Source organism: Lucilia sericata, unplaced genomic scaffold (assembly GCF_015586225.1).
Source record: "Lucilia sericata isolate MDLA Ls3-8-SP2 unplaced genomic scaffold, ASM1558622v1 Contig000587F_arrow, whole genome shotgun sequence".
Classification (NCBI taxonomy): Eukaryota; Metazoa; Arthropoda; class Insecta; order Diptera; family Calliphoridae; genus Lucilia; species Lucilia sericata.
This window is the reverse complement of record NW_023994594.1, coordinates 228,035-241,647: the sequence shown is the minus strand read 5'-3', so window position 1 is coordinate 241,647 and position 13,613 is coordinate 228,035. Positions and strand designations below refer to the sequence as shown.

The 13,613-nt window shown below is 33.2% G+C and overlaps 1 protein-coding gene across 2 annotated transcripts in view; it reads right to left on the bottom strand.

Annotated features, from left to right (window-relative positions):
- Positions 1-679: 679 nt before the first annotated feature.
- Positions 680-13,613, bottom strand: part of LOC119606466 (serine-rich adhesin for platelets) — a 148,866-nt gene continuing 135,932 nt past the window's right edge. The window contains exons 5-9 of one of the 2 annotated variants that reach the window (XM_037959983.1): positions 2,760-3,500; positions 2,548-2,696; positions 2,337-2,474; positions 1,509-2,272; positions 680-1,441 (exon numbers count right to left, since the gene is read on the bottom strand). In XM_037959983.1, coding sequence (XP_037815911.1) covers positions 1,018-1,441; positions 1,509-2,272; positions 2,337-2,474; positions 2,548-2,696; positions 2,760-3,500 — 2,216 coding nt within the window. In that variant the 3' untranslated portion in view covers positions 680-1,017. The remainder of the gene's footprint in view (positions 1,442-1,508; positions 2,273-2,336; positions 2,475-2,547; positions 2,697-2,759; positions 3,501-13,613) is intronic. The other variant, XM_037959981.1, reaches the window with a different exon arrangement.

The following is a 13,613-nucleotide window of genomic DNA, read 5'->3' as shown; positions in this document are numbered from 1 at the left end:
CCTTTGAAAGACACAAAAGGGCAGTGATGAGCTGTCACTAGCTCAAACTGTGTTTGAAAAAGACCAACATGAGATTAGGCAGTCGAGGCAGGCGCTCACTTAAACCACTCCAGGGTTTAAATTCTCTCATATTAACAATAAAATTCCTATTTAGTTAAGAATTCTTTTGCTATAATAAGTTGAGATTTAGACAATAATGAATTTCTTTTAATATTCTGAAATTGAATAGGAATACGAACTTAAAAACTTCATGAAGTAAGCACATTTTGGAATTAATTCAATGCAGGAAGTTCTTTAATCAATATCATATCAACATTGTAGTCGAGCTTTAAACAAATCAAGTATAGGGATATCCATTTGTGTAAACCATACTTATATCAAGTTTTATTTTGATTTAATTTCGAAATAAAAAAAAACACTTAATTTCAGATAATAATAAAGATATAAATATTTTTTTTATTACACAATAATTTCTTGTAAAACTATAATTCGATATATATATATTTTATATTTTTGTTCGCAAACACCAATAATAATTTGATTTTCATTTAATGGTTTAAATTTAATATTAATTCAAATAAACATAAATATACACAATAAAAATAATAATAATTAAAGTAATAATAATAATGATATAATAGAAATAATGATATATTTTATAATATTTTTTTTTTATAAAAATAATTAAGTATTACAATTAAACAATTTTCTGTTTTTGCTCATTTCTGAGAAGGCAATTTTTTTTGAAAGTAAGTTTCAATTCTTTTTGCTATTTTGTAAAAAATATTAATTAATTAAAAACTACAAACGAAAAAGCAAAACAAAATGAAAATTTAAGAATTAAATATTTCAAATTTTAGCGAAGAAATTTTGAAAATTTGGCACACGCTACAAAAGACTTTAATTAAATTAACAAAAATAAAAATAAAAACAAATAATTATAATTAAATATTAAAGACAATGTTTAAGCCTTTTGAAGCGACAAATGAAATTAAATTTTATTTGTTATTAATTTTCTTAATCCTGTTGTTTGTTCGTATGTTGTTGTTGCTGTTGTTCTTGATAATTATTTATAATTTTGGCGGCATCATTCATTATTTTAGCCGTTGAACGTACTAAAAACATTAAATGACATTCATCGTATACCGTTAGTTCTACCCGAGTGCGCACCAGACCATGTAGTACTGTGGCACGTTCCAAATCCAACCATCTTTGTAAAGCGGTTTCACGCTCTTTTACCGAACCGGTTAAGGCCACATCGGAGGGACCCCATAAAATGAACTCCAAAACAGATTTTGATTTAGAAAGAGATTCTGATCTTTCTTGCAGTAAAATGTCTGCTAAAATGGGTGTAATTTTGGTGGTAGGCAACATTTCGGTTAAGGCCACATGGGCACATTTGCACAAGGTACCCATGGGTTCATCCTCATCGTTATTATTGCTGAAAGGAGAAAATTCAAAGAAATAATAACGATTTCTTTCCTTGTAATCTAGGTGGCTTTACTTACCCCTGCAATACACATAAACGGGCCTGGGCATCTTTATTATCGTATTCCTTGGAAAGCACCACATTCGATAGACTTAAAGGCATTTCTTCTACTGCTTTAACTTGCAAATTCTTCATGCCATTTATCAATTGCAACATAATGAAAGCCACTTCACGAGTCATGACATCATCAAAAGCTGGTATACCATTTGAGCTGCTGGCCGCTTCACCATCCTCCGTATAAACCTTATCAGCTGTTTCTTCATTTAGGGTACTCAAGTTTTGCACCGACATGCCATTTCTCATGTTATTAACACCACTGGCATCTTTCAAAATATTCAGATTGGGTATGGAACCACGGAAATTGAAATTACTTTTGTCTAAGACTTGAGATTTACCCTTCAATATGGCGCCTATCGATTGCAAAGTATCCATTTGAAGGCGTGGCAATACCGATATAGTGGCTTGCAACAGAGTCATTTCTGTGGTTGGCATTAATGGCAAATGATAACAGGGCACTACATCACAAAATTCGGTAATGGGATTTAGAGCACCCGATACACCGCCCGATAATTGATTAAGTTCTCCGCCCACACCAGCCAATTGATTGCAATCGGCTGAAAGGGCCAAGGTAACGGGAGCAGTGGTCCATATAGCTGCATGGAAGGCCTTTTTACCCACCACAAACGCCTGAGCACCCTCTAGTATGGTGAAATCTTCGAAGCGCAAATTGATGGCATTGGCTAAAGGTCTTAAAGCGGGTGGTATAACGGGGGTTTGTTGGAGCTGTAATGAGAAAGTAAAACATTAAACTTGAGCAAATATAAAGCTATGAAAAAATTCCATTTACCTGTTCTAAAACTTGTGCTAAAGCTTCATGATTAGCACCCACTACAGCGGAATAATTATCTTCTATAGTTTTGTGGACCACACTGCGTCCCTTGCGCATGCGTAAACGGTTAGTAGTTTTGGCGCGATTTTTAATGCCCTAAAAGAAACCAAATATTAATCATTTTCTTTTTATAAAATAAATCTTAAAATATTTCCCCCCCAACACCTACCGATGGTATGCCCCAAACGCTGTCATTGATATCGCCTGTAATAATATCGCCACCAGTTTCACTGCCATAATAACTATAAGGTGAATATATATCCAAATCACCCATTTCGCTGCCGCAATACGAATTTGAAATCATGCGTGGAATGTTTGCTGTAATTGTAAAATTAAATTGAAAACTTTTTCTAAAGCTCTCCAACCAACTTTGCTACTTACCCAAACTGTTATTAAGACCAAAATTTCTAGCCGGTCCATATTCACTTCTCGTATAACTAGCCACCGATATATTGTCTAATTGTAAATTATTTCTTCTTGACTGCATGAGTCTCTGCTGGCCCGCTTGCACATCAGCTGAACGGGCTGGTGGCGGTGGTGGTGATTGCGGTGATTTAACAAATTCATACATATTCTCATAGTCCCGTTTATCTTTCAAATAACTATCAATGGTACTATTTATCTTACGCACCGAATCCTTTAAACTACTGGGTCTTGTCTCGCTGCTAGAACCATTTGAGCCATTAGTTGTATTTGTATTTTCGAAAATTTCCAATTTGTTGGACATATTGGGTTTGGCTTCATTTTTTTTGCGTTCAAATGTACTGGTGCGACTGCCAGTTGGTGGTTTACCTTCTAAACGCATAGAATTGGAGCTTAATTGTGGACTTAAAGTGGTTTTTAAATTTGTTAAATTTTTTGTTGTTGTTGTTGTCATAGAAGTTGTGGAATTTGTGGAATGTTGTTGTTCCGTTGATACATTTTCACCATTTGACGAGCAAATCGAGATAGTATCACCGTTTTCCTTGTGAATTTGTTGATGTTGTTGCTGTTGATTATGTTGCTGTTGCTGCTGAGTTCCACCCATATGTCGTTTACGTGCCAATTCCAATTGTGCCTCACGTTCACGCATACTGGCTGTACGTTCTGGTTTACGTGGCGCTATTGATGAGCGAATTTCGCCTGAAATATGGAAATAAATAATTGTTAATATAGAAGATTTATGACGAAATATTCGCATGTCTTTTAACATGTTCTTAAATTTAAAGAAAAGCAATTTTATACACCGTAACACGATGTTTGAGGCCTACAAATATCTACAGTCTATGAACTAGTTTTTAGTATACTCTGTAGTCTAGTCAATAGTCTAGTCTATAGTAGACTAGTCTATAGACTAGTCTATAGTCCAGTGTATAGTCTAGTCTATAGTCTAGTCTATAGTCTAGTCTATAGTCTAGTCTATAGTCTAGTCTATAGTCTAGTCTATAGTCTAGTCTATAGTCTAGTCTATAGTCTAGTCTATAGTCTAGTCTAGTCTATAGTCTAGTCTATAGTCTAGTCTATAGTCTAGTCTATGGTCTAGTCTATAGCTAGTCTATAGTCTAGTCTATAGTCTAGTCTATAGTCTAGTCTATAGTCTAGTCTATAGTCTAGTCTATAGTCTAGTCTATAGTCTATAGCTATAGTCTAGTCTATAGTCTAGTCTATAGTCTAGTCTATAGTCTAGTCTATAGTCTAGTCTATAGTCTAGTCTATAGTCTAGTCTATATTCTAGTCTATAGTCTAGTCTATAGTCTAGTCTATAGTCTAGTCTATAGTCTAGTCTATAGTCTAGTCTATAGTCTAGTCTATAGCTAGTCTATAGTCTAGTCTATAGTCTAGTCTATAGTCTGGTCTATAGTCTAGTCTATAGTCTAGTCTATATTCTAGTCTATAGTCTAGTCTATAGTCTAGTCTATAGTCTAGTCTATAGTCTAGTCTAGCCTATAGCCTAGTCTATAGTCTAGTCTATAGTCTAGTCTATAGTCTAGTCTATAGTCTAGTCTATAGTCTAGTCTATAGTCTAGTCTATAGTCTAGTTTATAGTCTAGTTTATAGTCTAGTCTATAGTCTAGTCTATAGTCTAGTCTATAGTCTAGTCTATAGTCTAGTCTATAGTCTAGTCTATAGTCTAGTCTATATTCTAGTCTATAGTCTAGTCTATAGTCTAGTCTATAGTCTAGTCTATAGTCTAGTCTATAGTCTAGTCTAGCCTATAGCCTAGTCTATAGTCTAGTCTATAGTCTAGTCTATAGTCTAGTCTATAGTCTAGTCTATAGTCTAGTCTATAGTCTAGTCTATAGTCTAGTTTATAGTCTAGTTTATAGTCTAGTCTATAGTCTAGTCTATAGTCTAGTCTATAGTCTAGTCTATAGTCTAGTCTATAGTCTAGTCTATAGTCTAGTCTATAGTCTAGTCTATAGTCTACTCTATAGTCTAGTCTATAGTCTAGTCTAGTCTATAGTCTAGTCTAGTCTAGTCTAGTCTATAGTCTAGTCTATAGTCTAGTCTATAGTCTAGTTTATAGTCTAGTCTATAGTCTAGTCTATAGTCTAGTCTATAGTCTAGTCTATAGTCTAGTCTATAGTCTAGTCTATAATCTAGTCTATAGTCTAGTCTATAGTCTAGTCTATAGTCTAGTCTATAGTCTAGTCTATAGTCTAGTCTATAGTCTAGTCTATAGTCTAGTCTATAGTCTAGTCTATAGCCTAGTCTATAGTCTAGTCTATAGTCTAGTCTATAGTCTAGTCTATAGTCTAGTCTATAGTCTAGTCTATAGTCTAGTCTATAGTCTAGTCTATAGTCTAGTCTATAGTCTAGTCTATAGTCTAGTCTATAGTCTAGTCTATAGTCTAGTCTATAGTCTAGTCTATAGTCTAGTCTATTGTCTACTCTATAGTCTAGTCTGGTCTATAGTCTAGTCTATAGTCTAGTCTAGTCTAGTCTAGTCTAGTCTATAGTCTGGTCTATAGTCTGGTCTATAGTCTGGTCTATAGTCTGGTCTATAGTCTAGTCTATAGTCTAGTCTATAGTCGATCATACGTTAGTGTTTTCTTAATTCTTCTTATAATTATTTTATAATTCATAAAAGCTTTTCCGTTTCTGAAACTCTCCGTTAATAAATTTAAACGCTTTATTTAGTTACAATCGTCCATATACATTTTTCTATTTTCTCTTCCTAAACTATATAAGGAAATTCAAACATTAGTTAAATCTGTTGCTGCTATTATTCTCTTTCAAACATAATTGCTAATATTTAAACTTTAAAGAATCTTTTTTAATTAAATTTTTATTTCTATTGTACGAATAGCATCGTACATTTATTTTCATCTTAGATGCCATAAAACAATTTAATTAATTTTATTAATTTTTGCATGCCAACATTTAAATGTAACCGCGTTACGGTTGTTGGTGTTGTTGCTATCATGGTGTTCCGTTTGTACCTGAATTTCTCTCAAAATATTCTTTTAACCTCAATCACGTTTATTCCGCCACTGGAACAGATACACATCTACACTCAAACATAGAACGCAAAATGTAGTTACAACAAGTTTAGTAGCAGCAATAGCAATAATTTATTTTGTTATTAAACGTACAAATTCCATAATAGCAAAAAGAGCAACAACATACAAAAATATGCTACGACCTTCAAGAATAGTTTACCCATTAACCTCAATACGCTTGTAAAATAAACCGGCAACAAGCAGAAGAGGCAGGCATAGAGCAGTTAGACCAGACCATACCAGACAAGGCATTCGAGGCACTCAAGCATTTAGACAGTAACAACAACGAACTGACGTACGGAGCGGTGACCGACCGACAGCCAAAACACTCGAAATGTGGAGGCAGCTACATCTAAATGCCGCATACCAAAAGCATTTGTATGTACAACAACCAATATTTAATTTATTTTGGCGCACAATGGGTCGGAATAAGAATTAGTAAGTAACTGCCGGGAGTTAAGCCTCACTAACTAACTAACTAACTAACTAACTAACTAACTAACTAACTAACTAACTAACTAACTAACTACTAACTAACTAACTAACTAACTAACTAACTAACTAACTAACTAACTAACTAACTAACTAAACTAACTAACTAACTAACTAACCAACTAACTAACTAACTAACTAACTAAGCAACTAACTAAGCAACTAACTAACTAACTAACTAATTAACTAACTAACTAACTAACTAACTAACTAACTAACTACTAACTAACTAACTAACTAACTAACTAACTAACTAACTAACTAACTAACTAACTAACTAACTAACTAACTAACTAACTAACTAACTAACTAACTAACTAACTAACTAACTAACTAACTAACTAACTAACTAACTAACTAACTAACTAACTAACTAACTAACTAACTAACTAACTAACTAACTAACTAACTAATTTAATTATGTTTAGTTTTTTTTAGAGATTTCAGTATACTTCTTCGAAATTTTTCAGAACGGGTCAGAGTTAAGTTATGGAAATTTTTGTCAAATTGAAAAAAATCGTCTCAAGCAACAGACCTTTGTTGTAAAAAATTATGCATTTAGAAGCTATGTTATATTATCAGCTAATCTCCTATGAATATTTATTATTAACATTTTACACCACCCCACTGTGCAGCACTAACTGCATAGAACGTAATGATTATAGCAAGAATGATATTCATTAACTTTACTTCATTCAATAACAGAACAACAACAAATAATGAATCATAAACTCAAACAGCTGGAATAGCTAGAAAAAAACAAACTACGGTAAATATTTAGCCATAACAAGGTACATCAACAACATTACCATTTTTATGATATTTCAGAAGCCTCACCCCTCCCCCCTTAACCGACTTAGTGTCTGTTCTTTCGTATGGTTTTCTTTAAAACCCACCAAAATCATCATCATCATCGTGAGCCACGCATTTTAATCAAGTTTAACGGTAAAACCAAATAAAGAAAGTAGACGGCAAGAAAGAATTATAGGCTAAAGTCGCAACAACAAATAACAAAAATCCATGAATTCCAAAACATATTGTTTTGACTTTGGAAGATTAAAGTGGGTTAAGTTTACACTTATACCAAACGACACATACACACCCAAACACACGATTTAACTATACAGCAGATTATAAAGTTACTTTAAACCAGACACCAATGATATAAACCAAAAACATACCTTTTACACATAGATACATTTTACTATTGCAAGTATGTATAGGTTTTGTAACCAACCAACTGAGGTAACTGAGCAGTTGAAAGAATACACCACCAGAAGTATAAGAACAAACTTTAGACTTTCAAATGCCCAACTTCAAACTGAACTAAAAAATCGAAGAAAAAAAAACTAAAGAAATTATTTAAAGCTTTAAACAAAATGACAAAAACTCTGCCAACTCTGAGTAGTAGTTGAAGCAGTTGTTAAAAGCAGCGTTAGAACAGCAGCAGCAATAGTTAACGTCACACAGCTGCAGAAGAAGACGAACCTGTATAATCTTTTCAAAACTTGTTACACCTGCTTTCGTTTCATACGTAAGTAAGTGAAGAGAAACAGAAAAAAAGAACAACAACTGCAAATATAAATACAAGTTTCTTAAATGAAACTTTTAACACCCAAAGTTGGATTAAGTAGAATATTCTTTTAATTGGTGTGGGGCAAGGCTAATTTCTTATTGGGAAATTTTAGTATAGTGTACCAATCAGAGTTTATGGTTTGATAATTTGTAAATAAAAGAAGAAGAGAAGAAAATCAGAGGTTGGTAACTGATATCTGAAATATATATAGATATACATTTGATGAAACAAATAGTGCACAAATATGGGTGAGGTATTTTCAACCGGAGGCCTAAGGCATGATACAAAGGTTTGAGCATTTTAACTGTGCTATTTAAGAACTATTTATCCCGTGTTTTGTTGAACTCTGTAACGATTTACAAACATAGGTTTCTGTTAGATATTTTGATTTGGAACATTCAGATAAATTACCGTTTCAAAGATTCAGATTCAAGGAATAGTGGCACGCTGTTTAGGACTACAGAAATCGTATAGAGCTACCCTAAGGAGAAAGTCTCTTCAGTGGCAGTAAGTCCGAGGTAGGTATGATGGCACATTTTCTGACTGTACATACAAGACTAAGAGTACAACTACAGCAATTTAAATGAGGATAGCTGAAAAACTTTCTATCTTGGGAACGACGCTATATCAAATGTAAAATCTGGAATTACGTCAACAAGCTTGAGTTTCTGAACATCGGACGCTAATCTCTTTTCAAAGGTGATTTCCTTTTACCAAATCGTCGTAAGCTAAACTAAATTGATTTAACTTAAGACCATAGGCCAAACTCCTGTTCCATATCAACACTAGCCCTTCAAGACCACCAACTTGAAGGCAGTACTACAACACCAATTTGAACGAATGGAATTTTAATAAGGATAGTGAAACACTGCACCACTTTTTCTGTTAAGCTTTTGTCAATAATAAGATTCAAACATCTTGGGAACAATGGTATAGCAGGGAATTTCTAAGCATCGCACGCTTAAGGTTATTGCCTTTCACCAACTCGTCTATGAATGAGGGCATAACATATCCAGTAGCGGCCTCTAAGCTAAACTACTAAATTGATTTAACCTAAGTGTACTGGACTCAAGTTCTTCCTTTGAAATGACAACGTAGATTAAGTAAAAGTCTGATAGCTGAAGAAATGCGCCTGAAACTTTAACATTAAATCGTGAGCAGGAATTTGGCAGATATCAGCATTCGGAGAAGAAGATTTTGTGTGAACATAATCTAAATCAGTTGATCCATAACCTTTACGAACTTATTCCGAAACCTTAGGTTTGTAAGTAAAGCATCCGAATACTTTTTTAAGGATGTTCGATATGTCCCAAATCGAGCCCTCATTAGAAAGTTTTATACAAATAAAATTGATCTATGATTTTGATATGCTAGTGGCGTGTACTGGATGACATGTCGAACATCGTTATACTCTATAGGAGATCACTAAAATTTCATTTTATTTAGAATAATATTAACGGATTTTTATGCCGCCAGAGTGCCTCTTTATATAACCCTTAACGAAGTCTAGGATTTGGGCCTGTTCCAGCTTATAATATGTTCGATAAGACTCAATTCGGAATAATTATCTTGGTTTTAACTTTGAACAAATCGAGTGAAGATAAGACGGAGAAGATCGAGAACGTTAAGGGGATTATCGACATTTTTTAAAACGGTCGAAACGATGTTAAAAAATCGAAAGTTCGTAATGTTTTTGGTGCATAATTTACCTGCTACGATTCTACTTTTGCCCCCACCGTATATATTAAAACCAAGCATGTATGAGCCACATATAAACGATAATTTTTCGTTAGAATCACAATTAATAATAAAAAATTCTTGTTTCTACATAGTCTTTAAAGAAACTGTAAATAAAAATTAAGAACTGGTATTGAACAAGCCTTGACATTATGAACAAAATCACCGACTGGCCAAACAACTGACCGAGCAACTGAATGGCAGACACCAAAAGCAAAGAAGAGTTGAAAACACTTGCCACACACAAAAAAATTCTTAACGTAATGTGCTGTGTGTAATGTGGGTCAAAACTTCAATTAGAGTTTGAAATCTTTAAAAAATTTTGTAATATTTTACAGGTGGTTATGTTTGGACAACAAATAAATATTTAAACAAATTCTCGGTATAACTATTATTAAAAATGTATGTATGTTTGTATATGTATGTAAGAGATGAAAAGTTAAATGATTAAATTTTATGCTGAGCTACTGATAATAAAAAAAAAGATACAATAAGTACAGAAAATTTAGAAGTAAAAGTCATAAATCACAACCTTTTTTGTCTGAGGGGTTTGGTTGCCGCTGCAGCAAAAAAAAAAGGTCTTAAAGTTAAATTTCACTTGTTGTTTAAATATTGAACTTACAGATGCTTCCCGTTGAAGGTTAGAGAAGGTTGTCTTAAGGGTTAATTGGAAATAATTTGTGAAAATGTTGATTGGTTTTTTGGCTGCCGTTTTTGTTTACTTGACCCAGAAGTGTAGTCATTATTGCTTTGAGTTACAAAATTTTTTGGGGTCATATTGTTTTGGGAAATTTGTGTTTAATGGTGAAAAAAGTTAAATGGAACTATTTATCATTTTATGTTTGGGAAAAATACATAAAAATTATTATGTCTTATTTAAAAGTTACTTTTATGTAATTTAGTTTTATGATTTTAACTTAATTGGAATTTAAGTTTTAGAAGATTTGAAATCTTAAATATTTCTTTAATAATTAGATTAATATAAATCCTTATAAAGAGTATTAGGAACTAAAAGAGGTATTAATACACACATTTTACTAAGGAGTATTACTTGGACTTGCTAAGCGAAAATATGAGCACAACGTCAACTAATGCTCTGGAAGCTTTGAAAGGTATTCCTCCTATTGAATCATATACATCTGTTCATCTAAGATATAAGGCGGCACTTACAGTCGAACGGCTCTTAACTTTAGGCGACCGGAACAAAGGCGGTTATAAGACACTTTTTTAATGTATTCTGGACACACTTAAAGGCTATACATAAACATCAGATATGCCAGATTGCAGTGAATCTATCGGGAACATTGATCCCTGATAGAATGGTCAAGTGAATACTTAAGCAAATACCCGCAGGGAATCCGTTGCTAAACGGAGGGCTCTACACTGGGGGACAAAGCGGGAATAGGATTCTTTATTCTAAACCCACAAACTGAAATGTACTACCGCCAACCTAATCACAACACTAGATTCCAAGCAGAGGTTCTTGCAATAATTCAATGCGAAAATTGGATTGGAACAACTATGTCGCCAACAGGGGTTAAGGTTTTTATTTTTACTGACAAACATTTGACACGAAAAGTAGCGCACAACAGATCCATAATAGACTTGATAGACATCGTTAATATCCGTGTAATAATGGAATGCGAAAATTGGATTGGAACAACTATGGTACCAAGGTTTTTGTTTTTACCGACAAACATTTGCCATGAAAAGGAGCGCACAACAGGTCCATAATGGTCTAGGTGTATATCTTCGGACTTAATAGACTTTACATTCTGCTATCAAAAAATTAATTCCTGTCCCGAACTTTGGAATACTGTGTACCCGTAATAATATGTATCTGCTTATATTAAATTCGAATATCGCTGATCCAGCGTTTCACTTTCCTTTCCGATTTCTCCACATTTATCAAAATCTGTTCCTCCAATTTTGTACAGCTGTGTCCATAATACTGTGAGACTACTCACATTAATATCCAATATCGCTCTCAAGACATTTGGATCTATTTTCAACATATCTAAATCCGTTAGTCCAATTTTATGTAATTGTGCTCATAAAACTGTGTGTCTACTCACACAAACTTCGAACATCGCTTTCAAAATATTTAGATCTTCGACGAAATCATACCGATCTTTCATCGTATCACTGTCTTCTCCGCATACTCCACGTTTATCTAACTCCCTCTATTCGATTTAGTTAATGCTGCGTATCTACTCTTAGCTTTAGACTAACTCATTCTGAGAATAACTTACCCAAGTTCCGTTTGCCCCTATATATTCAGCATGACTGCAATTGGGATCACTGTCGGTTATTTTTAACAATTCCAATATTGATAAGTTAAAGAAATTTATGAAAAATCTAAGAACCCTTGCTTGCAATACACATTATACCAGAAGAATCCATCTTTCCTACTTTAACAAGTATAGGTGCCATTTCCTTAAATCTAATGCAATCTTCATTAGTGCTAAACATTATAATAAATGCCAGAATGTGGGGTTTAATGGCTGTCAAAGTTCTCTGCTGACTTCTTCCGCTTTGCTAAATTTTCTAATGATTTAAAAAAACAGCTTTTTTTCAGTTTCGAAATCAAATTGCGTGGTCACTTCTTTTAAATAAAGAGTTCTAATTACGTTTAAGATTTCTCTTTTCCAGTTTTAGTTTTCCTTGATCTGATTTATATAAGTAGTTTCTACCATCTATACGTATGTGTATACATATGTATGTATATGAAGAATTATGTATTCATTAAGAAAAATGTTATCTAACCTCCTTGCAACTTCCTGTAGGCAACCTTGTATTACAAAATACTATCAATTTTTCAACACGCCACATTTCCTGGAAAATAATACATACAGAATTATGTATAAGAAAACTAGCATATACACAACTACGCAATTTTTGCGTGATTACAGGACTGAGAAATAATTAATTCTTTTAAAGGTTATTTAGCAAAATTTTTTTTTCATATTATTCCTTGGCTTCTTGAAATAATTTGTTGCAAGAAATTCAGTACAAAATATTGAAATTTGAAGAAGTTGGAAAATATATGATCAATGTTTTGTTTGAGGGAATTCTAACATTCCTATACCTCCTTCCAATTATCACAAAATTCCTTCTTTCAAAGCTCTGTTTATAACCAACAAACTTATGCCAAAGAACAACCTAATGATGGTAGTGTAAGTTGGCGACGACGACGTTTACAATGATGATGAAGTAGAACCTCTAGAAAAATTCATGCAATTAATTGCATTTAAACGATAATACAACGTCGTTTTTTATTTTTGTAACAGGCGAGAGAAGCAAGGGAGTTATATAAACTAAACTAGATGTAAGAACTTAAGGCTAAAACACGAACAATTGGTATTATGGCTACAAACCAAAAAAAAAAAAAAGTAATGAAAAAAACTAAAAAGAAGCTAAACGTCCATTGAGAAGAGATCATAATGCGTGCTTAACACGCAATTGCCCAAGTAGTCAGCCATGTAAAGATGTTTAAGATGAAAGAACGAAAAAAAACACATAAAATAAAATACCGTGAACAGCAATGTTAGTTAAAGAGGATAGAGGAAGAGATAAAGTTTCCGAAACAGTGAGCATAATAAGTTTTCGAAGGAAATTCCTTAAGCTGTCTTTAAGTTTTCGGAGTTTCAATTTGAATATAAAGATATTTAAGGGTCCAAGAGTTATATACTACATTTAAGGGTAAATAAACGGATCTGTTTCAGTTGTCCCGTTCTCACTGCTGTGGGGATTAACTACTTTCGATTGGGTTTGTTCTACTTTAGGGATTGATTCAATATGAAATCAAATCGTGGACTAGTTACTTTACTGATTGTAATCTGATATGTAATCTTTAGAGTTCAATTGTAACTTGGTTGGTACCGATCCGAAAAACACTTCAGCTGATATCGGGCTCTTCTGTACATGGATAATATTGCCAGAAGGCCC